This window comes from Passer montanus, unplaced genomic scaffold (assembly GCF_014805655.1).
Source record: "Passer montanus isolate IOZ18808 unplaced genomic scaffold, ASM1480565v1 scaffold57, whole genome shotgun sequence".
NCBI classification, from domain to species: Eukaryota; Metazoa; Chordata; class Aves; order Passeriformes; family Passeridae; genus Passer; species Passer montanus.
The window spans coordinates 2670023-2697030 of NW_024370705.1; the positions used below are offsets into that span (position 1 = coordinate 2670023).

The 27008-nt window shown below is 40.8% G+C and overlaps 1 protein-coding gene across 2 annotated transcripts in view; it reads right to left on the reverse strand.

Moving 5' to 3' along the window:
- SPECC1L (sperm antigen with calponin homology and coiled-coil domains 1 like) overlaps positions 1–26464 on the reverse strand; it is a 62493-nt gene extending 36029 nt beyond the window's left edge. Inside the window, exons 1-5 of one of the 2 annotated variants that reach the window (XM_039725832.1) lie at positions 26356–26464; positions 13425–13614; positions 7908–8067; positions 5552–7185; positions 3909–4116 (exon numbers count right to left, since the gene is read on the reverse strand). In XM_039725832.1, the coding sequence (XP_039581766.1) occupies positions 3909–4116; positions 5552–7185; positions 7908–8067; positions 13425–13577 (2155 nt within the window). In that variant the 5' untranslated portion in view covers positions 13578–13614; positions 26356–26464. Of the gene's footprint in view, positions 1–3908; positions 4117–5551; positions 7186–7907; positions 8068–13424; positions 13615–17163; positions 17184–26355 lie in introns of those variants that run through there. The other variant, XM_039725831.1, reaches the window with a different exon arrangement.
- Positions 26465–27008: the final 544 nt, after the last annotated feature.

The window sequence follows — 27008 nt, forward strand, 5'->3', positions numbered from 1 at the left end:
TGTGGCACCTTTCCTTTCTGCATCCTTGCAAACTCCACATTCTTCTCTAACACACACACACAAACCCTTTCCACCTCCACTGCCTGAATTTTCAGTATGGTAGGACAGGTACTTCTACCATAATCCAGTCTCCTTCTTTAATGATCACAGACAACAAAGAGACTGAGGTAAAAGAAAAAGTAACTACATATTAGGGTAAATGAAGAACAAGGAGACTCTTCTGATGAATGAATAGGATAATTAAAAATGGCAAATCAGCAAACTCGTGTTTGACTGCAGGATCCAATTACATCTACATTTCAGAAAATGGTATAGATTTAAGCCAGAGTTTAACAAGGTCTTGCCTCTGCCTAAGAGGCAGGAAAAAAAAAAAAAGATTTTGGGACATGCAGACTACAAATGGTAAAGAAAACCTTTACAGCTAGGGCTGAGGGTGGGAAGAAGACTTTTGTAAGGCTACCAGAGAAAAGGTATCACGATGTTCTGCAGACTACAAATAGTAAAGAAAACCTTTACAGCTAGAGCTGAGGGTGGAAGAAGACTTTTGTAAGGCTACCAGAGAAAAGGTATCACGATGTTCTGTATCTGCAATTTTTACTAATTATAATATAACTAGCAGTTAGAATTTATCACTGTGAAATAAAAATGAGTATCAACATTCAATTGTATCATTTTGATAGTTTCTGGGGGAAAATACTAACAATATTTAGACACATGCAGTAGTTTCAGAAAAAAAGCCATGACAATTCCTGGGAAGGGACACTAAATCAAGTCATTCTGACACAGGCAATTCCACCATGGACACTCTCACAGGTTTTGTACTGATCACACAGGCATGCCTTATACTGGGAGAGCATCTTGATTCTAGCATAGAAATGGCTATCCCAACACAACCACAAATACACAGAGTAGTAGAAGAACTACAGCTTCCTCTGTAAGGAAGAGGCACTGGGTACAAATACCAAAGCTCAGGCAATTTGTAGACCAATCTTGCTTTTGAGCTCATCATGTCAGACAATATATCTACACAGCAAGAAAGGTGACTTAAGGGTCCACCATTAGCCATAAAAAAGCCCCAACTAAAAATGTAAAAAAAGAAAAAGTACAAAAAATGAACATCCTATTGACTTTTCCAACACTTTGTTAGAAAAGGCCTAAATATGGTAAAGCAAACATTTCATTTCATAACTGCTGTCAAGATCCTTTTCAAATGAAATATAGCAGAATTAAAACTAACACTGTCAGCTCCATAAAAGAACTATTCACTGAACATTAAATATATCCACCTTCTAACTCACCTACACTTGTCCTAAAAATTTACTGACTTACAGTTACAGGCTAGGAGAACCTACATGTACCTGTGCTGAGAACAAGCAATGATTACCTTTGTGCTTCAGAAGAAACCTCTGAGAAGCAGTAAGCTAACCTACAAATACATCTTTTCTGCACATCAGGAGTCAAACTTTTCTGGAAAAAAATTCCCCACAAACTCTTATGAACTGCTTGGGAGAATAACAGGTTTCTGTTTCCCACTTAGTTACTGCAGATGACTCATGTGACAGCTGGGCTACCTGACTACTGCAAGTTTTTGGGAGTCAGAAGTGAAAGCCAGAGGGAACACGCCATCTAGTGCAGTGTCAGCCTTCCCCACTGCCTGTTTCAGCTCAGCACAGCAGGGAGGATATAAAACACAGATTGTTTTAATATTTTTTAGACTTTTTACATGCAATAGAATCATAGAATATCCTTAGTTGGAAGGGATCTATCAGGATCATAACAATCCTGGCCCTGCACAGGTCACCCCAACAATCCCACCCTGTGCCTGAGAGCATTGTCCAAACACTCCTTGAGCTCTGGCACCCTTGGGGTCATGACCACCATCCTGGGGATCCTGTTCCAGTGCCCAACCACTCTCAGGGTGAAGAAACTTTTCCTGCTATCCAACCTAAACCTGCCCTGACTTAGCTGCAGCCATTTCCTCAAGTCCTGTCACCAGTCACAGAGGGCAGGGACTGAAGAGCACAGCGAGGTCCCCCTCAGTGTCCTCCAGCTGAACAAACCAGGTGCCCTCAGCTGCTCCCCACTAGGTTTCCCCTGCAGGCCCTTTAAGAACTGTGCTTAAAATCCTCATCCCAGCAGAGACCAGCTCAGCTGCAGTGACTGCAGCTCTCAGCACATCTGGATGCATGTCAGCAACACACTGTGTGCTTTTCATCAATGCAATTTGCATCCTGCTGCACACACCAAAGACATCCCTGTTTCTGCAGGCAGACATATTAACAGCTCAAATGTGACAGTTCAATACTCAGATTACTGTGAAAAATGTTCCATTGTAGGTTCCTTGTGCCTCTTTTTGGTGTTTGAAAGGCCCACAGTGAAGCATGCCCTAAGTGCTTGGAATGTTTCCCATTTCTACATTACTATTTGTGTTGATTAATCATTAAATGGAATGAACACTTACCACCTCATTTATGAGGCACCTTTCTCCTAAGTGTGAAGTCTGTCTTTAGTAAAATTTTAAAGTTATAATTTTCCATTTTGTATTTAAAATTCTATCTTTTAAATGCTGCATGCACTACCTCTAAGTCCCAGATTTTTCACAAAGTTTTCTGCTGTCACTACTTAGAGACCACCATGAAAAAATTCCTGTAAGAGGTTTAACTATGAACCTAAAATCAACACAATTTTCAAGTTGTCAGCAAAAATGCACTTTTTAAAGTTTATACAACTCTTTGGGTGCCATCCTCTCTTACTGCCACTAGATGCCACTCTCCTTCCAGCATACAACTAGAACAGCTTGCTTCCCCAAAGGATCACGTCAGGACATTGGCTGGTCCACATGGATTTTCCAAGACCAATGAATAACAAAGACTATTAAAATTTTTGTTGAGAATTTTTCCCCTGGCAGAGGTTTGTCTGCCTGAATTTTCACCAGTCGAAATTAAATATCTGACAGCTGGTTTGTACCCACAAAGCAGAAGCATCTAAAAATCAGAGCTGCCTTGTAATGAGGAATTGCTAGGCAGATACCAAATATCCACTTGACCACAGTACTGTTCCCTGCACGAGTGTATTTCAGTTAATGCACAAAACAAAACAAAACTGTTCAACCTTTTTGAGTTTTTGCTCCAAAATGACTGTCTTTTATCATAGAAAGGGAAAAAAATTAGAATAAAAACTTAAAACTATTTTGTAAAGAGAATTAGTGATTGCCTTTCAAGATAAAAAAGGGTTGCTTAGGGAAACAACACTCACAGCCATGTCTGAAGATACTGAGGTTGAATAAACAATTTAGCTTGCTTAAGACACCAACTTTTCTTGATAGCAGACCAATTAAAAACCCTTTCTATGAATATTCCCCTTGTTGTTAGAAGGGATCATGCTTTGGGTTTTCTGCTATCTTGTTTCATCTTTGAATAACATGGAAGACTAACAGGTATGTGAATCCTCTAAGTAGCACTGTGCAAATACAGCTTGCCAGGGTAGAGTTGCCCGTGTTCTTAATTAATGGAGACTAATTGCAGAATTCCAGCCCGTGGTAGGAATGTCTGAGCAGGTCTCCAAGATCAGAGAGGGAACTAAGGCACAGACAGCTAGACAGGTAGACAGTAAACATGTTTTCTACCACATGTTTTTCTACTTTGAAGAACAACTTGAAAACAGTATTAGCAGATTTCATATTTGTTCTCTATTCACAGGTTTTATTCCCACACCAGCTACTAAGTGGGTCTGGAAAAGCTAAGCCAACTTGATTTTTTTCTTCCCCTGTGTGTAAGGATTCTGCAAAACCTAGTCTGACTTGAATTCAGACATACAAAAGACAAGTAAAAATATTTTCAATATTAGAGTGTTCTACTTGAGCTTTCCTTAAATTATCCTTTCTCTCAAGAGAAATGCATAATACTTACTCTCCAAATCAGATATGATAAGATTGTCATGAAGCTTCACAGCACGGTGCTGCTCTACTTCATCCTCCAACTCAAAGATGGTTTCTTTCATGTCACTCCTCTCAGTCTCTTTTTCATCCAGTTCAGTCCGAAGCTTTTCTAGAGTCACATTGAGATCCTCAATTTGTTTCTTGGCTTCTTCTTGGAACACTCGATATTCATCTTCAACCTAAAGAAGAGTATACAGAGTATATCTCAGTTGCATATTAAACATACTTTTTGTTTTGTAACTACCACACTTACAATCTATTTCTGCAATCAGACAAACACAGCAGAAATGTAAGCCTTTGCCTATATATGGTTCTAGTGCAACTCTTTTCCTGGGCCAAAATTTTTTTATTCCCAGGCTGGATATATGAGCATTCCCAGCTACTCTCAGAGCAGTGCTCTGCACACAAGTGAAGCAACACCACCACTGTACCAAGGCTGAGGTTTCATGAGCAGCTGATCCAATCTAACATCCAGCTGCCATGGAAAAGGGACAGGGTGGAGGGGAAATGTTAAACTCTTTACCCTTCATTTCTCTTGCCAAAAGAGAAAAAGCCTGATCTCTTATGCATCAACTTTAGTGCTTGCTGGACCTGTGTGATGAGTGATTTCCTTAAGCAAGTGTGACATTTGTGTGTGAGGTGTGTTAGGGAGTTGAAGCAGTTCTCAGAGGAGTCTGTCAAACTATTAAATTGAAAAAAAAACCCAAAACAGTGAAGGGAAGAAGTGTTTGACTTCTCTCTTTCAGAAGCAGGGGAAGAGGTTTTTTTATCCTGCCTCATAAAACTGTAACATAAGCAACAGGCTGGGATCAGTGGCACAGGAACATTAACCCAACAGCAAAAACAGGGTGTCAGAAAAACAAGAGAAAATAGGTTGTGGCTTAGGGTGGGCAGTGCTGGCAGGCACCAACTTTAACAGACAAAATACCCTGCTTTTAAGTCATCTGCTTCAGTGGTTTTTATTTTAATAGCACTCTCCAACTTTAATTATTAAAATCATCTTAGTATGTTTTTCACTCCAAATTAAGGTTGATTCTAACAGGCTTGTGATCATGACTAACATGTTGATTTGCAGCTAATATATAGCTCACACATTACATTTGGCATAAATTGTCTCTTCAGGAAGATATACCTTTAAATGCATATGTAAAGTTATTGAATAAATTGTGTGATTCTTGCTTTTATATTAAATTATAGTAAATACTTTTACTGGACATAGCTACTGCTTAATTTAGAAATATTTGTGTCAGAACTGGAAAGAAACATTTTGATCCAAAACCTAATCAGCACATAAAGTCTTGTAGAAAGGGTGAAATTTAAGCATTAAATTATTACAGTATCTTAAACACTGATTAAGTTTGGACACTGAAATAAGTTAGGGAGTTTTAATATTTTCAAAAAGTAACACAACAGTCACCCTGTAGCTCAATGTATCCATATAATTTTTTCAAATGCTGACATCATTTTCATAACAAAAGTCAAGAGAAAGTAATCAGTCCTAACACTACTGCAATCCAATTAAGCTCATAATTAATCTTTGACTTCTGAAAGAACTGCAGAGGCCAATAGGTCATTGTGTACATGGGATGTTAGAATTGGTATTTTAAGCAGTACCTTAGCAATGGCATCTTGCAATCGATTGGCATCGTTGCGCGTGTGTGCCAGCTCCTCCTGCAGACCGCTGGCCAAGGCCTCTGCTTTTTCCTTATCCAGCCTGACACTCTCCAGCAGGTCTTGAATATCTGATTTATCTCCAGAGTTGTGTATGGAATACAACTCAGCCACTCTCTGCTTTTCATGCTCCAGCTGAGCTTTCAGCCTGTTCATCTCAATCTGGTCACTGGCTACTGTGGCTTTGTACTCCTCTAAGGTAGACGCCAGAGCTGTTTTGCTCTTCTGCTCTGACTCAATAATCCGTTCCATGTGGTGATTCCTTTCTTTTAATGCCCCTATCATTTCTTGGGCCTCCTTGTTGTCTTGTTCTGCCATCTTCAAAGTGTTGCTCAAGTGCTGCTGAACCCCCAGCAGCTGCTCCCGCTCGAAGCGCGCGTTCTCCGCCAGCTCCATGTAGCGCTGCTCCAGCTCCATGTAGCGCCCGCTCTTCATGTCCTCATCAATTCCATAGGAAATATGGTGCTCATCCAAAAGGGACCGGAAATACTCGATCTGACGGCTGAAGTGCTCCAGCTTGTCACTCTGCTGGCACAAAGACTCCATCAGGATCACCTTCTCCTCTCCAAGTCTTTCATTCTCGCTGTTCAGCTCTTGTGTTATTTGTTGCAGATCTGCAAGCTCTTGAAGCGTGGCTTGGAGCTCCTCAGCTGTACTGTGCTGATTCTCTTCCATCTGATGGATCCGTTCTGTCAGGCAAGCTACGGACACTTCACTTGCATTGCCACTGCTTCCCTTCCTAGACCTTTCTATGCTCGGTACTCCTTCAGATTCTGAAGATGATGGAGCATCTAAGGCATCATCACTTGATGTCAGTGGCTGATAAACCTCACTGCACTCACTGTCTAAATTATCCATGGAATTACTGTGTTGGTTGTCCATGAGAGTGTTTTCATCCTGACTTAACAAGTCTTCCATTGATCCAGGAGCAGAACCTTCCACTGAAGATGTCAGAGTGCCCCCACCATCACTGTGGTTGCCAGCTGTAATCTCTGGACTCAAAGACTGATAGCCAAAGAGCTTTTCAGAGTTGTCCAGCCTTTGCTCCAAAGAAAAGCCCAAAGCATTTAGTCTGTCTTTTAACATTCGGTTCTCATTCTTCAGCTGGTTGAGCTCTTCTCTGATGGCAGTGTTTTGTTCCTGTAACTGGAGCAGCGTAGACTCTACATCAGTTGGCTGATGGACAACAATGGCTTCTTTCTCTTCAGATTTTTCATCCCCCTCAAGATGATCTTCGTTGAGTCCCAGCTGAGCACGCATGTCCCTCAATTCATTTCTCAGATGCAAGATTTCCACATCTTTAGTTTTTGCTAATGTCAGCAGATCATTCACCTTTGCTTCCAGCGCAGCCCTGTCACTGATCTGGTTGTCTGACTTGGACTTGCTCATGCGGACGTCGGCCTCGGCGCCGGCGCGGCTGCGGGAGCGCTTTGCCAGCCCCGCGTCGCTGGGCCCCTGCCCTGCCACAGGCAGCTTCTTGCTCTGGCTCAAACGGGAACGGTCCCGGATCCTCTCTCTAGAAGAGCTGGACTCTTTGTTTCCAGATGAAGTGCTACGCTTAGCCGTGGAACTTGTACCTGTATGTTTTTGGAAAGTTAGGAATATGGATTTAAAATACTGTATCTGTCACAGCAGGCTGAGTGCTTTGTATCAGCAACCAGTGGCTGATTTCCTGAATCACACTGCTAAATACATTTAATGGAAAATACTGGAAGTAAGCATTGACCCAACAGTCAGCATTTTCTGTTTTCTGTATTTTCATCTCATTGCATAGAAATAAAGATAGATCATTACTCCTTTATTTCCAGGTGTTTTGCAGCTTTGCAAGCATTACTGAATCAAAACACAGCAATGGAAGGCAAGACCTATTTCAATCCATATCAATAGCACACTAAATGATTTCACTTTTTTGAACAGTTTCTGAAAGCCCTCTCACTTTATTTCTATAAAGCAATACAAAACATCCAAAATGTTCATTGTAACAATTCATCTTAGAGATTTAGTGCTTGCATCATGGGTTTTTTAAACAGACAATTTTAGAAAAATCTATGATTCTCTAATTAATTATATTATTTCATCTTATATAATAGTTGCATAGTCAGTACTGAAAAAAAAAACCTAAAAGGAACACTCTCCAAAGAAGCAATTACATTATTAAAAACAGGAAAAGAGTTCAGAAGGTGTGTGATTTGACCATGGCATTACTGAGCACTTCAGTAGGCAGCCTGGCTCCTCAAAACATTAAATGAAAATAAAAAGCCTCCAACTTCCACCTTTAACAATCACTATATTCATTTACCTGCAATAGTTTTGGGTTTGTTTTCCAGACTGCTCATGGTTGTCCCTGGAGCTGAAGATGCTGTTGGTACACAAGAGCTCTTCTTGGCCTTGACACCGTTGGTCATTGTCACTCCACCACCACCAGCCATCCCTGCTAAGAGGTCATCGTTACTCTTAGTCTGAAAGAAAGGGAAGAAGCAGCTTTAAAACAGCTGGCCCAGAAGTCTGCACAGCCAAAATTTCTACTGTTAAAGATTCCTTCAGTTTAAAAAGTACATATTTGACAAGTCATGTGTCTACGCAAGAATGCTGAAAAATGTGAGTGCAGAGTCAGTAAACTGAAATGGAACTTTAACTCCTCATATAAGGAAAATAAGTATTGAAACTTCTCTTTGCCCTCAAAAATTCTTAATCTTTCAGTACTAAGGAGAAAAAAAAATTCAATTAAAGCGCAGTAAAACATCATAGTGTAAAACTTTCAATTTTGACTGTAAGGTTGCTTATGCATAAAAATGAAGGCAATTCTTAGATAATTAAAACACCAAATACCAGGAAGTTAGTAAAATATCCTTCAACAGAGTGATAAAATATTTTCTGGTGGACAAATTCAGAACAAAAAGCTCAAATCAAAGGAGAACAAAAATCAATCCAACATTATCAAAATACAATTTCTAGCTCAAAATACTAAGCTACAGACCACTAGAAACCAGGACAGAGGCAGGGGAAAAGCCACCCTCACCATATATCCTTGCCTTGCTTTCAAGCTCTTTTCTAGGGAATTTTACGACATGAGGTACTTGTTTGATGGACTTTTTGTCTAACCTCATATGACTGTTCCTGAAACTACTGTTGGCCACAAAAGCTGCCTGGAATGTGACAAGGCAGCAAGCACAGGATTCTCAACAACCAGACTCCCAAACAGAGAATACATCTTTCAGAATAAAGCAAAGTCTAGAAATACTAAGCTCTTAAGCATTAATTGGCACACTTTATACTCTTTAAAATACAATTTTTCAAATGGTGAAAATCAAAACGCGCTCAACATTTTTCCCTTTCTAGGAGAAACAAAATTAAAAGGAAACAGCTGTGGTAGCAGCATTCCTTGAGCAACTCTATTATTCAGCTGGATAACACATTTGAACTCTCCTCCAACATCCCAGCTAAAAGGTACTGCTTAGGAGTTAACCAGTTGCTTTCCATCATGTCTGCAAGTTTGTAACTTACAGCTCCCACACACATCCATGTTAAAAACTATATTGCAGGTATTACAATTCTATACATTTAGAATAAAGGTACGCTGGCTTAATTAAAAAACAAAAAGTTGCACGTCACATGATTCTCTTTTTGCAAATGCCAATTCCAGAACAGCTAGGAACACTGATCACAGCACTGTGGGAAGAGCATGGATGGGATCTGTGCCATTTATAAAGAGCAGCTACAAAACAAAAGGGAGCTTTGGGAGGAGAACACATTTGCTCTGCGTGCAATTGATAGAAATATAGGAAATTTACAGATAGAAACATCTATTTGTAAGGGTAAAATCCTCTAGGACAAGCATGTTTTTATTGAATCATGCAAGAAGAAATGGTGTAGCCTTCTGAGAAGGTTTAGAAAAGGCTGGAAGAAAACACATCACTCCAAGGATCTAGTCTGATGTGCATTTAAAGCTGGCTTTTCTGCTTTGAAAATGCCATTGTTGTTTGCTGTGCAAACAAGGCTTTTGCAAGGGCTCCTTCCTCCCAGGAGTCAGACCAGCTCCTTGATCTGCTGTGTCACACAGCCATGCAAACAGGCAATGGGAATATAAATAGGAAAGCAAAAATATCAGAGGGCTACAAAAGCCATAAAGCCCACCCAGCTCATGTGGGGAGGGCAGGCTGAGCACAAACTAGTGGTGTACAACAATCCTGGTTTACCTGTGATCCGATTAGATTTTGTATCTGATTGAAGCTCATTTTGTGGGCATGGGGGCACGGAGAGAGGGAAACAACCCTGTGCAACTATTGCCTAAACCAAGGTATCACAAAAAGGCACAGCATAGTGATTTTCTGCTTTGCTGCTGGATCTGCCCACCCTCCTGCATGATTAGATTTTGTATCTGACTGAAGCTCATTTTGTGGGCATGGGGAGGGAAACAACCCTGTGCAACTATTGCCTAAACCAAGGTACCACAAAAAGGCACAGCATAGTGATTTTCTGCTTTGCTGCTGGATCTGCCCACCCTCCTGCAAACGTGATAGTTCAAACAGACTATGAGCTGTCAGCATCTTTACCCTGCTGAAAGACTGGGGAAATTAGATTAAGCTTTCAGACACTTAGAGTACAAGTACATGTTATCAAGCCAAATAGGTCAAAACGTGACTCAGCTTGAAGAAAAAGAACTCTTAAGTAAAATCCACACGTTGAGACATTACTCATGTGCAGTCCTTGCTGAACAAAGGAATTTCAGACAGCCATTCTTCTTCTGACTTACCCATAAACTATTTCTGGTCTAGGTTGGAAGGCACTGCCTCCTCTGCAGCCAATTAGTAAACAGTTTCTCAAAGTTGTAACATTATATTCTTGGCAAAGAGAACTATTTAGCAAAGCTTTGGAAAAATTACAAACCAGCAGCTCTCTTTTTAATGTTCCACAATGGCAACAGTTCAGAACCTTTAAAGTATTTTTGTAGCATATCTTTTTAATTGAAGCAAAAGCAATAGTGTGTATTTATCAAACAGCTTTTTCACATTTACTAAGAGCTGTGCCATCCTGCTTAGCACAAAAACTCCTACATTAAAATATGAAAAATTAGAAAATCCCATAATTAGAAATGCTCATCCAGACCTATTTTGTTTTTCTGTATAAAAAACCACTTTATAATTATACAATTCATATTCTGTTTTCCTCTCACCACTTTCTTTCAGTGCAACGAAACTTGAATAATGACCTATACAATTAATTTCATCTTAGTTTCTCAACAGGTATATCCTATTTACTGCATCTCATTCAAATCCCTTTATATATATATAATTATTCCTACCTAAGATTTTCTTTGATGGTTGTTGTTGCTGTATTTGAGTTTTTCAAACATCAAACTTCACAACAATCTATAATTAAGTTACTGCATTTTGCAAACAGAATAGAAGCCTAGACACATGAATGCTGAAAACACACACTAATTTTTAATATTCAAATATTGGTTTCCAAGTCCTGGCTTTTCAGGGACATTGGATTTTGCAATTCGTCTGAAGTATAGCTGCTGTCTAATTACAGCTGGGAGTGTTAGCAGGATCACAAGCTCATTAACTGAAGAAGTCAAAAAATAATGACCTTAAAAATAAGAATACATTATTTGTAGAGCATTTTTTGACAGATTAAAAGTGGCTGGGAGTTAAACTTCTGCAGTAATAAAGTGTGTGGGGTGCCGAACATTTACACAAGTGCTGGGCAAAGTGGGAGACAAAAACTACAGAGAAGGAACCAAGCAAGGGCATTGGGAAACAGACCCAGGGACAGGCTCAGCTCTGCTCAAGGGTGGGTCCCACAGTTTCTTCCTGTGCTCATTGTCCACACGCTTGAAAACTCCACAAGAAAGGACAAATGTATGGAACAATGCACTCAAAGAAGCCCACCCAAAGCTGAATGCTGGCCTATAGTTATAGCATGGAGGGGATGCTATAATTACAAAGTATTTTTCCATTTTGCAACATTATTACTGACTGAGCCAAGATTGTTGTAGTACTGTACTTCTACTCTTTAACAGAGGCCTTTCACTCAATATCCAGCTCAAAGGACTGAATAAATTAGTAAACACTGCAATAAAGTTATTTAATGCCAGCTTTTTTTTTTTTTTTGGTCAAAGAATATAAATTCACAACACACACATAAACACACCAATTCAACTCTAAGAGAATATTCCACAAACTCTGAGGAAAACAATATGCCAAATGCTTCATCAACAATATAAAATAATAGTAAAAATATTTTAAAAAATGCAACTTCTATTGATACTTCAGGAGAGAAATTATGTGATTTGTCAGTACCAGTAAACAAAAAAACCCCACTTTGTCATGTAAGTACAGAACACTCAAAGAAGATTCTTCACTACCATCAAGTCACACAGATGGCACAACAGCACCATAACAAGTAAAAGACATCCAACTGTATGAGTAAGCCTGGTTGAACACAAATCTGAGATAAGCCTTAGTAATCAAAAGAAAATTTTCATTGTGCCTCAAACTCATAAATTGTCATGAATTCTAATCCCACACCAAAACATAGCCAGAAGTGTTACTAACATTAGTAAAATTGTGAAAGCACACTGGGTCAAATCTGTTCAGTGTTACATCATCCTCCTTTATCTCCCTGAAAGGTATGACATAAGAAACTTGATAAGTAAACTACAAAGGACTTTAGTTGCTTTGAGAGGTTTCTAGAAATATAAAGTATGTAGTGTCAACAAGCATCAAAAGATTATTTAAAGCTAAGAAAACTGCAAGATGCATTGGGTGATGGAAGCAAGGAGGGGCAGTGAGAGAAAACCTCCCTGAAACTTGGCTTGCAAGTTCATCAGCAAAAGTATTAACCATTCTTCCATAGAGGAAAAGGAAGAAGAGAAAGGGAACACACCTTCTGACTTCAGTAACCCTGCAGGGCTATTACAGAGAGACCTCAGCTCTTACACTTCTTTCATTTTGGATCTTTATTTGCCAGTTATTAAATGGCCTTTGTGGCTTCCTGTGTGTCAGTGGTTCAGACTGCTGCTGGACACCCTGTTCCTTGCTCTGTTCATCTGTTCCAGGGCAGCAGCAGCACAGAGCTGCACACTGGGCTGCAGAGAGCAGAAGGAGCTGCATCCAGCCACGTCTGCATGCCAGGAAAAGGAGGCAGAGCAGGCAGACTCATTCCATCCATCCAGCCCAGATGTGGTTTCTCCCAGGTGAAAACTCCACAGCAGCACACCTCAGCGTGTCTGATTGTTTGTTGGAAGCCATACACTCCTCCATATACTGCCTTGTTTTCCTACTGTAAGAGAAAACCTCTACCTTTGAACTTCTTCTGGGAGCAAGAATCAACTTGTGAAAATTCAGCTCAAGCTGAACCTGAACACAAAGCAAAGGCCAAAACAGCCAGAAGAACTCAGCTGCACTGACCCGACACAGATCACTGATGCAAAAAAGTTCTCATGTTAGATATTTCATTAGCTCTTTTTTCAGAATTAGTAAATAACTCTTATCAAATCCTACTAGTCACTGACACCATTCAAGCATAACATCAAACAAATAACATTGGTCAGAACACAACTTCCACTCTGCTCCTTCTGCACAACAGCCAAGCCCTGCACAGCACACTGCCCTCCACATCCTGCTGCAGAATGAAAGTGCAGCCTGACACACCAAATCCTGTCACTCTGCCCAGCACCTACCCAGATTCCCTCCTGCCACCCATGCAGCCTCCAGTCTAAGCTGCATTAAAGACAAGCCTGGAAATTCTACCCTTTTTAAAGCTTTGGTGCAAAAAATACAGGTAATCAGAACGTTCTGCTGGTTATTACCTTCAAAAGAGATGCTGATGTCCCGGTTTTGGAGAGTTTTGTTACTGCAGACACTGAGGAGCCGTTTTCTGGTTTGGCTTTTTCACTTGTTTGAGCTTTATTTACTCCAGGCACTTTGGGCACTGAGCCAACACTCCTGCTTGCTTTCTTCATTCTGGGCTGTCTGTTTATGATGCATTTACAAACAAATCTACAAGCAGAAAGAAAGAGACTTTAAACATAAAATACAGATGAAAAGCAATGTCTTTTTTTATAATGCTCTATTTAAGACCAGAAATCCAGAAGAGCAGCAAAGACCACAAATTAGAGCCAAACAAAACGCATGTGACTGACCAATGGTTTCTGCCTTTTTTTAAGAGAGATTTTTGCTAAGGACCAAGCACTTCCTACAGCTCCACTCCAAACTGTAATTTTTTTATTTTTTTTTTTTAGTTCTTGTTCCACAAATGGCATTGAACTGAGGATATTTTATAAGTGACCCATGTTGCTGAGTTCACTCGTTAGCCAGCAAAAGAAAGGCTTATTAGGGAGCAACGTCCTTTATTTCTGACTGTGGGAAGGAAAACACTGTGGGAGTATTCAAGCAACAGCTTAACCATCAACAACACTGGATCTGAGAAAAGATTACCACTAGCTTGGTAAAACAGCAGTTGTGGAGAAAAACCTACTGCACAAAAAATCCAAAGAAGTTGAAAAATTCAGATTCCCTCAAACCAGTTATTAAAAATCACAATAATAAATACATTAAACTTTACAAAATTGAACAAGAGTCGCGTGATTGTGAGGACTATCTGCAGGAAGGAGCCAGAGCAGCTCCTGGGTTCCATGGCCAGCAGTGAGGACGCTCCTGCAGCCTGGCCCAGCCTCCTGTCTCTGACAGCAGAGAACTGCCAGCACTGCCAGTCCACCACAAGCACAGATGAAAGCCCAGAAAACAAAGCTGGCTTTATCCAAAGCAGGAGCAGCCACAGCAGCAAACTGTAGGTATTACAACAGCAGCTGACTCCAAGGAAGCACAGACCAACAGGAGACAGAACAGCCACAACCTGAAGCATGGGCTACCAGAAAGACTAGACACACCAGGATCTTCTCCTCCTGCAAGAGGGAGAGCTGGCAGATGTTTTCCTCATCACCCCTGAGTCAGATGTCATGGGATGGAAGGTTATGAGCACAACATCTCCACTCCACTTTTTCAGTCTCAGGGATTCCAGGTGGAGGTAAGTGATCAGGCTGGTGTGAGCCCAGTATCTCACAGCTGACTGGAAACATGAAACATGTCCAGTCATTTCCATCTCTTCAAAACTGAAGCATTTCAAAGGCACAAAAAGCAGACTGATGAATGTGTGCATGAGACATTTGACATAACACAGTGATCAGAAGTACTAAATAATTCTAGCTAACAAAATTAACACCAGACCCTTACACTCCTTCCTTCTGAGCACCACCTCAGCTGCACACAAGTATATTTCAATTCTCACTTTGATAAAAGTCAGTCAAACTGCAGGAGTTTTGCCTCCTCAGATCCCCAAGTACTGTTAACAGAAGCAACAGGAAGCTTCATCTTAAAACACTGCAAATATTTGTTTATAGCTTCCAGATTCCCTTTAGCTCTGAAAGCTGCCATGAATAGACACAGAAAACTTTGTTTGCTATTGCAGTTTCATCATCACAATGTCAAAAATGCACCAGCAGTCCTGCCATACAGCTACAAGTAATCAGAATACTTTCACAGAAGACTAAATAACTGAGATAATTTGAAATGAGAGACTCCTTTAAAAACCAAAAGCCAAACCAAAGAAGCCCCATGAAGGTAATATGTTTGCTATACACAGGTAATATTAAGTGGTACAACTGCCTACTAGGTTCCAGAAGCAGACAGTAACACTGGTTACCACACTTCTATTTTCTTGCCTTTTCCATGTTTATGAGTCACTTAGTTGTGCTTTTGATCTTATTCAACTGAAAACTACAACTGAAAAATACTAAAGAGGATAGAGTTCTTTAGTAGAACTGGCATCTTTACTGTTGAGTGGTATTTCTGATGTTTTACAGACATAAATAAATTAGCACATAGCACACTTGAGGAATAACCAAATGAATTTTCAGAGCGCAGTCTGTAGCAAAGCTGACTGCATTTAAAAAATTATCCCAAAGGAAAACTACACACCTGTGCTAAATCCAGTGGTCAGAACCATCCCTTTTTGACAGCTCAGAGTGAGAGGGCAGTGCTCCAGGAGGGCTAGGGCACTGCCAGTGATATGACTGGGATACATTTGGGCAAAGCCTGACGACCTTGCCTGGCAATGCAGATAAAGCAGTGGCTCTGGCTGCCACGGAGACACCCAGCACTGGCTGCTTGCAGTGCACATTTGTCACGTCTGCAGAGCACATTCATCAGCCCTGACACACCTTGCAAGGCCAGACACAGCACACACGAGCTTTGCATGCACAGTAAACACTGTTGGATCTGTTTATTACAGCAAGTAAGAATAACACAATGGATGGATGGCCTCAAAGAGATGCGGGCTAACGTTACCTTTTACAGAACAAACCATTTTTACTGGTATCAAGATATCTCAGGGGGTCAGCAGGGACAAGATTCTGTGAACTCAAATGTTTCTCATCCATGAGAAGTGTTCCTGAAAACATGCCACAGCGTTTGCTTCAAGAACAGCGACTGCAGAGCAGTGATGGAAGCAAGCAAAACTCAACAATGTCAGTTAAGTATAACCCTCATGTTTCATCACAGCATTGCTTTAAAATATCCATATATTTGACACTCAAGACCAGCATTTCTGATTCACTGAAACTCAAAGGTAGATCCACATTTCCAGAAACTTTAAAGATACATAGAGGACAAGAAGGCTTAGAGACCACTGTTCCTGATTTAATTCCAGAGAAACTAAACCTTAGTAGTTACTTTCCTAATTAAAGAAGTTTACATCATTAGAGTTTAAAAACTGAGAAAAATATACGAATGGGTCACACAAAATAAGAACAAGACATCAATTAGCATTACAGGTTCTAAAAGCAACTGCTTAGTAAGACTCCTGAAGTGAATTTATGGCCTCTCTGTGCCAATTTGTCCCCTCCTGCCTTCTGCAGGAAGGAAAAAGAAGATGGGGTTTCAGCACTGAAAACAAAAGACATCAATATTGTGTGACTGGAAGTAGAAAAAGCCCTGCTTCACCCAGTTTCTCAAAAGGCAGGTATGGCAGATAAAAGCTACTTTTGAGCTTCTGAAGAACACAACTACATTCCTTAGGAAGAAACAGTATTGAGAAGCAACAATAATCTTATCTTGCTTTTTAACAAGAAATTTTAAAATAAGAAATAAAACACTCTCTAACCAAAGGAAGCTTTCTGAAGAGTAACATACAGCATAAACAACTCAAACAAGAACTAAAATATTATTTCACTATTGTTTTAAAAAGAAAATACTGCATATAAAACTGTATTTTATATTTTGCCCTAGGGAGAAAGGAAGAATTACTGAAGACTTCCTTTCCCTTTATACACACTTCCTCCTCCTTCTCAAAAAAAAAAAAAAAAAGAAGGAAAAAAAAGCCACATTTAAAGAAAATACTCATCAACAGGCAGAAGACATTACTGGAAAACCTCTGATTAATGATAGCACAAAGAGTATCAATTAATCAAAATGGAAAAAAGCCAAAACAACACCAAAATATCAGCTAGAAAGACTGCATTCCTGAACTAAACTGTAACTATTGCCTCTAACCTGTATCCCTTCCCAGGCGTCTCTCTTTCCACAGCACACATAGTCCAGGAAACAGAACTTGCTCAGCAGTGCTCTCCCTGCTCTGGTGGAGGCATGAGAAACCAGTCCTGCACTTTATACCAGCTGCAAACACAACTGCATAAATAATAATTTCCAACTGTTTTGCCCAATAGCATGGCTCTGCTCCTGACTGTAAACTGATATGATACATCCAGCCAGCCAACAAGCAATGCTTTCAGCATTACTCTTCAGAACCCCGAGCACCGGAGCAGGGCAGGGAGGGGATGATTCCTCACTGTGATTATTTTAATCTCATCCATTATTTAATATGCCTGTTTAGGCTAATATTGCTGTCACAAAAGTAAAGAGTAGTAGTTACCAGAGTACAGAATATAGTTTCCTGTGCCTGGAAGACAACAGAGGGTTAAGCAACAAAAGTATTTTTGAGATGCATTAAACAATGCTACCTACTAAAAATCATGAATTAAGAAAATGATAAAAAAATCTTAGAATTATCTTTTAAGAGAAAGAAAAAAAGAAGCAAGCAATCCCTCAAATCTGAGGATACGGAGCACTTTTGGAAAATTGAATACCCAAGTTACAGAAGCAATTGCTCACATCTAAGAGCCACAGAGTCAGTACACTTTCACCCTCTATTTGCGCAAATTCTTTGGCTTGGATATATTCAGGCTGACAACTTTGCCCAAATAATTAGGGAATGACGTTTTCAGGTCACTTACACAGTCCCAAAAGGCAGAAAAGCAAAGAGATTATAAAATACAGCCTCATCAAGCCCCTGTAAAACACAGATAGAGAATTTTCCCAAGTCTCTGCAGACAAGACAGCACAGACACCCAAAAGCTTCATATCTGGAATATGAAATAAACTATCTAGAAAGAGACACAGCTCTCTATATCTATAACTTTCAGCCTGCAAGCTGCACAAGCACTCTACAACAATGTCTCTTGCTCAATAATTCCAAAAACCTGATATATAAACCACTGGATTCCAACAGCCCAGAGCAAATAGTACATTTCTTTTATTGCTTAAGATCAAGACATCACTTTTAGAGACTTGAAAGTTTGCTGAATGCTAGTGGGTAATTTAAGATACCAAGGATAACAGGAGAGTCCATGGAACCACAAAGACCCTTATGAGACTAAGTGGACAATAAAAACAGCAAACCAAATTAAATATAGGTAAACACAAACACATCTATCTCTTGAGGGAAAGCAAGCTCAGCTTCAAATATAAATGTGCTCTCAGTGTATCATTACTGCTCAGCAAGACTACAGCACTCTGATTCACAGCTTCATTAAACTATCAGTGCAGTGTCTGGAATAAGGAAAGTAAAAAAGCAAAGCAATTCCAGAAATTATTAAAGAAAGGAACAGAGAATGAACCATAAAACACTAATATCACACTCAACAAATCAATTTTTTGCCCATCTACCCACACTTTAATCGCTATGGGCAGCTCTTCTCTCAACCTCAAAAAAAAATTTCTTACACATCTTAAAATGATCGAGCAAGAGGCAAAAATAAGATCAAAGGTATATAATAGCTCCCATGAGACATCTCACAAGGAACATGACAAAAGCCTATCAAATCTGGAATGGCATTGAGAAGGCAGAACTGGAGTGGCTGTTAATCATCTCTTCCAGTAAAAAACTAAAACTAAAGACCAGCAAATTAATTTAAAGCCAGATTCTAAATTTTAAAAAAATGTGAGCTGTATGTTTAATGTATATTGTGTGAGGAGACGGGGAGACTGGCCATGCACAAGGTACAGAAATTTCCTAATGGCTGTTAAATATCTGAGCACCAAGGGCTCAGGAACCCCTCTGAGCCAAAACTAATTACAAGGTGAGAAAGCAGTCAGGGTAGGAGGGAAGACTTTGGGTTTGGGTTCTTCCCTAAGGCACCTGCCCACAGCTGCAGGTGGGCTGGAGCCCTGTGCCAGTGTGGGCACTGTCTGCTACACTGCTGTGCTGCGAGGAAAATACTCAACTGTGCACTGCAGTGCAGATGGAGCACACGGGGCTGCACTCCTCCAGCAACGGCTGCAGAGTCTTTCAGAGAGAAAAGACCTTTCTGTTACTTCCTGCCATAAAAGTCTGAAGAGCTTTTACAGTTTTCCATTACAAGAATTACAAAAATAGGAATTCTGCATTTAAGTTATGCTATCCATCCACTGTTTTCAAGCTGCATTTTGCTATTGCTACTTCTCTTTCTAACAGAAGGGAGGAAAGACCAGAGCTGTGGGCAAGAATTGGCTGTTGCACACCTCAATTTCTCTACTCCTTCTTTGGAGAAAACTTCAGAGCTGTAGCTGCTGCAAGCGATGTGTAACCGTTGCAATACTTAACATTCCAGACAAGTGACAGGAACATTTACAGAACTCCTGAACTCACAAACTGTGCTCTAAAGGCCTTTTCATAACAAAATTAAATTTTGTAGCCTTGTTTTCAAGCTTCTATTTCAAACAACTGCTATTTCAAACCACTGCCAAGGAAAGAAAAAACAACTGTTCATCAGCTAGCATGGAGAAACTGTTCCACAGGGAAGGCAACACTGTCCATGACTTGGTCTCAGCATGAGCTTCTACACAGACTGCAGCTTCAGAAGACTTTTCTAATTATAGCTTTGAAAAACAGAATAACAGACCAGGTAAATCCACACCTTACTGGTATCCATCATATCCATTGAGCTAATTACAAAACATTCTATGCTGGCTCAGTACCCTCAGCATGCCCATTAACTACAGCTGCTCACAGTCCAGATCAAAACACATTACTGTTAAGTAGGGTTTGTTTCCTTGGTGTTGAAAATACAGGTAATTTGGTTACATTGTCATTTTTCACTCCTTTTGGTGAATTTCACAGTTGCATCCCAATTGTAAGCCACACACTAAGAGATGAGACAGCATACACCTATTTCCTGGATAGCAATTGCACTTCTATGTCAGATTTTACATGCTTGAACAAACAGCAGATATGTCAACCTTCCCTTAAAACCCATAAAATCCTTGGGTTGGTATTCTGATAAAACAGAGCTAACTCCTACAGTGACACTTGTTTTCCAGGAAAATAAAAAAATTAACACAAATTTTCCCAGCCAAAGGACTAGCCAGCTTTAAGCATAAACCCCAGTAATCTAAAAAGTGGTACTTGATCAGGTAACTCCATTAATTGGAAGTGCTCTTACCTGTTATTCCAAGCATGCTCTAAAGCAAGTGTTACTCTAAAAATCAACGACCTTCCAGTTACAAAGGTGCATTTAGTGTCCTATAACCTTAAGCATATACTGAATTCCTCACACAACAACCAAAGTCCACTGGTAGAATGCTTACAGTGTTAATTGCTGTGATTCCTACAGTCATGAGTCCTACTGACAAACACATACGTGGAAATTCCCCTGGCACCGCCTGGCGATACTTTCAAAACCAGCCACGACAATTTTAAAACCAGGGGAGTTGGTAGAACAGCACAACAAAAGGTGTAGGATCAACACAACAGCTTCCTTCCCTTTCAAACTGACTGGCTCAGCACACAACATTTCACTGCAATGTTCTCTCTCCAGCACAGCTGCTCCCAAAGTGCTGCTGACCAGTGGTCAAAAGAGCAGGTGACCAGTGGTGACCTCCTCCCTTTGGTCCATTGTCATTGTTGTCAGCTGATATCAACAACTGCAGCAAAGGTTTCTGCTGCACCAAGTTCCAGGGAGGAATAAGGCCAGGGGCCCATGACAGGAAGGGGACAGAGCAAGGACGTGCAAAGAGCCATTTCAGGAGGCAGACCAGTGGCTCCCAGCACACGTGTTACAGGTAAAACCTGTACTGAAGTGATTAACTTTGACTAGGTCTCATGCTCATCCAAAACACTCCACCAGATCTTCAGTTCATGCAAAATCCAAACACTCCCAGTCCTGACACCAGGATGGTTATGGTGATAGATCTGTTCTTGCCAGCAGTTGATTAATTCTCAGCTTGAGGACTTTCTATTGCCTGGCCATCTGGAACTGGGAGGTGACTGAGTGCTCGCCATGTCCACTTCACCACCAACCTGGTCTGACAACATTCTTGGAGGCATTGCAACAAAAAAGTCCCAGAGAACAGAAGAAGCAATAAAGAGACACATCACCTCAGGACCTTCCCAGGCCCCAGGTGCTTACAGCTCTGGGATTCCCAAGCCCAGAAGGACCATGCTGGTCTCAGATGCACCAAGCAAATGGCCTGAATGGGAATGGCTTATGCACAAGTCAATCTTGCTAAGGCTGGGGGAGGGAAGTGCCTGCTGGGGATTGCTTAAGTTAGTCATGAAAATAACTTAATTGTACCTTGCCACCTAAGGAGGCAGTCCCACCCCTTCCTCGGTCCTCTCCCTCCTCTCCATTCTAGAGATCACAGCTCATTTTTGATGAGTTGGTCTTTCAGACAGATCAGGACTGATCTGACTCACCTTGTAATTGCTAGATACTATGCAAAGGAAGCAGCGGGACTGGGAACAAGAAGGAAGTCTCATCCTTTCAGAGATGGTGTAGCCCCAAATTTGTTTTAATTCAGTTTCAGGCTATTGGCCCTGCTTTAAATGAACCTCTTACTGCCCCCCACCAAACCACCAATGCTTTCCAAGCCACACTCTGCCAGGGAACAGATGAACTGTGTTATTTTTACACTATCACCATGTCACAAAACAGGCCACTGAGGGGTTTGAAGCCTGGCTATCTACGAATTCTGTGCAGTGGCCCACATCTATCCTCACCTCCAAGACCTGTCAACAGTACACTCATCACACAGTTTAAAGGCTTCAGGCTTGGCAGACACAGAGCCACATGCAAATCCTTCCTAAATACTCTGGTATCACTAAGGGAGGAGCAGTTACCGGCCCCAGCACGGAAGTTCAAGGACACAGATTTGAGTCATATGGAAGAAAAGTCCTTGTGACAGGATGGAGAGGTTCCCATCGACTGGTAAATTTTTTACTTCTCCAGGGAAAAAGGGTAAGTCTACTTCTCGTCCAAATTTTATTCCAAGCCTTCCAGAAAAGGGTGAATCACCAGCCAGTTTATGGAACCACTGCACCCTGGGACAGTTTGGTTGCTGGGGGAGTGCAGGATTCCACATGGGCCAAAGCCTGGGAAAGCACCAAAAGCCCAGTAGAGCACCCCTGGCTGATGTAGCTGCTGATGTGCTGATACCCCCATGGAATGCCAAGTGCACTTTCCACTGTGAAACACTTTTAAGGTATTTCTTTGAAAAGCTCCTGGATCTCCAGGTTTCCTGGCAAGCCTTTGATGTGTGACTGAAGGCCTCAGAATTGTTTTTCCTCCAGAAAAATGCAGTCTTTCTATTAGAAAAGTTTATACTCAAGTCTTTTTTTCCCTTTCAAATATCCTTTACATTACAACACTAACATCCATAACTGATAGACTTAATTTTCTTCTGCAGATAAACATTATTTATTTTTACAGGTGTGTATATAGAAAGATTTTCAGGAAACAGTCAAGAAGTTTTTGTAACAAGAATTTGTATGATTTCATGTTTTTAAAACAGCAAATGTACTTCTGAATATGAAACAAAGTAGACTGTCATTTCATCTGCACACTTGGATCTATACACTTTAAAATGTCTTTACTATTTTTCCTGAATTTTCAGAAACAGAATTTACATTGTTTATAGTAGTAGCTATCTCAGCAAACTACCAAAACCTTTGGAGAACAGCATGATGGCACCTTAAATTTTTTCCAAAGTCACAGGCACACCCATGCTGAAAGCTGAGGAAAGCTTCTCCCACATTTTGTATAAAACTAGAAAGAACAGCAGCATTATGTCACAAACTTTTCATTTTAACATGCTAATTCTTTATGAACTCAGTATATTTCAATCCAGTGATACTGCCACGTTCAAGGACGCATCTCATATTCACAAATCCTCAGTCAAGAATAATTTTATGACAACAACTACCAACAACTGAATGTATTGAAGAAGTTCATTTCCAAAAGAGACACTAATTGTCCATCACATGTAAGCAAGTGCAGATACAAAGTAGCTTTGCATGATTCTGTCACTGAAAGGAAAGAAGGTTCTTTTTTTTTGTCACAGAAAGAAATAAAAACAAAATTAAAATTTCAAGTTACTCAGATTCTTGGAAGGAATCATGTCTATAAAAGTAGCTTTAGTTTTCCTTTTCTCTTCCAGAAAAGCCTACATTCCTTCAGGGACTCGAAGGAAATATTTGCCATTAACCATTTAAAGTGCTGGTCACTTGTTAGGGAAGAGCAAATTGAAACAGCAAGACCATTGTCTGAAAAGACACTGCACAGCAGATGCTACTTTAAATGCACACCCATTATCAACCCTCAATATAATTTACTTTGCTAAATAAAAGAAAATTTTAGCTCAGTATAATCCGGCAACTCAGTAAAAGAAAAAAAAATATTAAAAATCCTACAGCTAAACAAAGTCGGACTTTAGCAGATCATTTTTATAAACTTGCCCATGTCACTTAAGACCTGTCCATACAAAGACAGCCAACATTCTAGCAGTGAGAAAAACTGAAGGAGCCTCTCCAGCACCAACCCTCACACAGCAAGGAAATTCTGCAGCCGAAGCTTCAAGAAGGCTCCGTCTGCCAAAACCACTGCGTGCTTTTAATTAAGAACATCCACAGAAATGCATTAAGAACACAAAGTTTCAGGGAGCAGTAAGAAAGCCAGCAGCCTGGCCATGCTTCCCACCCACCTCCCCAAAGGAGAGCCCACAGAAAGTCATCACTCACTCCTGTACCTGTGCAGAGCATCTATCCCACGCTGGCCAAGTGACCAAAGTCAAGGAAATGCTTTTAGCATCCAAAATATACAAATACTTTCAGACTGATGTCATCAAATACATCACTTGAGTACTTCAACTCTACCTTAACTCTTTTTTACTGTTAAATACTACATGTTAGGTTCTCAGTTTATTTTCCTGAATAAAACTGCACATCTAACAGTTGCAGCCAGTCATCACCTTGACTCCATGCTGGCACACAGTGATGGAAAATAAAATTTATGCAAGATTTATCTTTCAAAAATGTCAAACCAAGTTTTGAAGTAAAAACTTGTTATTTACTCTTCTGAAATTTTGCTTTAGTGGCTTTATAACCATTTAATATGCAACGAGTGACTTATTCTAATTTTTTTTTTTTTTTGGTACTGAAACCTCGTGGATTGAAGCTCTTCAGAAAGTCTCCTTTCACCTAACTTCAGAATTTATCCTTGTGTTGTTCTTCCCTGCAATTTGGGAAGCTACTAGTTCTGCCACTGATTTGCAACACAGCGTCAGTTCTTTGCAAAACTGAAGTACCCCAAAAAGACCAAGATCAAAAGTTGTATGTCTGATGAAGATCAAAAGTTGTAGTGCCTTGTAGGTGTAGGACAGTAAAATCTTCTTTCCCAAAGAAAATCATGCACATATGTGTGAAAACTCTACTAATGAATTATTTATGTTTAAAGATAGAATCCTGTGATTGCTTCCAGGCTGCACTACTGCTGAGTACTCCAAATGGTGGCTTCTGTGATCATTGCAGTTGGAATAAGCTCAAAAGAAACAAGTAATACGTTCCTTGTAACTAGTCTTGTAAGGCTACCATTATGTACATAAATCAGCTTCCAACTTTGCTCTTTCTCCCTTTTTCAGTATAAAGACCAAAAATAAGACTAAATAGGGTGATTTTTTAAGCCAGGAAGTACAAGCCTAACATTTCTTATGCTGTTTTCCCAATGAGCAATAGTGATTCAGTCCCATTAATAGCATTACAGACTGCTAGAGCTGGATCCTTGTTGGCAAGACAGGCTCCAACATCACAAGGTCAAAAAAGAGCTTCTGAATTACATTAGTGAAAAATTTCCTAAGGAGTTTCCATAGCCTCCACCTACTGAGAATCTGTTTTCCTCCTTCATACCAATAGCAAAGCAAAAATGGCACAGATTTCACTTCACAATTTTAGTTCTAAGTATATATCTATCAATACAGAATATGTTGACTGTACATCAGATTTATTTTGTACAATCAAATCTTTGCAGCATAAAAGTATCCATGTGCTTAGACAGAAACTTCTAAAATTCAAGAAGTTTCAGCCCTGACATTTGCCACCTTTAATTGATGTCCAGGTGTGGCTCAGGAAAATGCCAGCTGGCCCAAGCAAGCCAAACCAATGCCCATGATGACAATGATGTGGCCAAACACGTGCCAGACCTCAGCCTTACACCCAAATTGTCTTTGATTTCTCTCTCCATTGAGGGAAACCTTAGCTCCAGCCTGATGCAGAAGACACCTCTGGCAGATGCCTGGAAGGCCACAGAGATCACACCGCCTAGAGCACAGAGAGAAAGGGAAAATTCCCTGGAGCTGCAAATCACAATAGCAGGAACAGTCCATGACACCTGGAAATCCCTGCACACGTTTTCCCACTGCGATGTTCCACCTTCATCAGACTTTAATATAACAAACCCTCAAACAATCAAAGAGAGAAGACAGACCTTCACCGATGATCACACTAAAACACATGTCAACAATTAGCTTGAGCAGATAAAATAACTGGGAAAATGTGGGCTGCATTATCTAACTTGATGGCCCTTTATTTGACAGAAATAGAAAAATACGTTAAAAATATTTGAGAGGTTTTATTCCCAATTATGTATCGTATTCAAAAAAAGAAAGAAAAAGACATGTATCTTCAGCCATACAAAAACATCTGAGAAATCAAGAGGCTTTTTCCTTCACCTCGTTTACCAGCCTGGAATCTGGTTTTTCCATTAGCTGAAAGTGAAGTGGCAGTGTTACAAGAAACATGAGACTACTCCCGTCTCAGTTTCCCAGGTTTAATCTCAGACTATTTACAATGACCTTCTCTTTTCATTTCTGTTAGCAACTACCTAACAACACTCAACCAACTCAGGCTGGAGACAGAGAAGAAACTGCTTCTCTTCTTCTCAGCTATTACAGCACTATATGGTGATCCACAGTGTTAAAAGCAGCCAGTGGCTTTAACTTGCCTATCTTTCAGCAGCCAAAGTCCACACTATTAATGAAGCAGGAAGCAGCTCCAGAAGGTTTATGTTTGCTTTTGGGGTGAGCAGAGCTTGCACAGACTGTGCCCTTCAGCAGAACCCACGGCTCCTTAGAGCTTTTCTCAGCAGCAGAACCACTTACGTGACACATTTTCTGCTACAGGAGAACTGTGTTTTCCAGATCCCAGCACAGACAGACACTTCATGAGATCACAGATGCTGCTGTGGAGGGAAGGGTGCAGTTTGCTGAGCATCAGCACAGCACTGCATTGTGGTTCTCTCTAAAGAAAGACACAGCGTACAGAACCCCTCAGAACAGGCTGGTGACTGCTTTTGGCCCAGCTGTAGGAACCTGCCTTCCTTCATCCCTAGTAATACGAGGCCATAACAGACTTGAAAGGTAAAATAGTGATGAGGCACAGGATGGCAGACAGCAGGCACAAAACTGGAACTTGAAAGCTTTCAGCTCTAAAAAGGCAGAAACACCGCGCTCCAAAGAAGCATGAGACCAGAATCCAGACAAAGGTGCTCCCGAACACGATAAAACCCAGCTAGAAAGCTGCTGAACGCGGGCACCCCGCGCTCCTCCTCGGGCAGCTCCACACGCACCCGCCACCTCTCACAGCCACAGCCAGCAGCGTGAGGCGAACGATTCCACCGCGGGATGCAAACGCGGGCCAACCCCGCCAGCGGGACCGGCGGCCGCTCCGCTCCTCCCTGCCCGCGGGGCCAGCGCAGCGCGGGGGACGGGAGGACGCGGCAGGCCGGGCGCGGGGAGCCCGGGGCGCTGTCGCC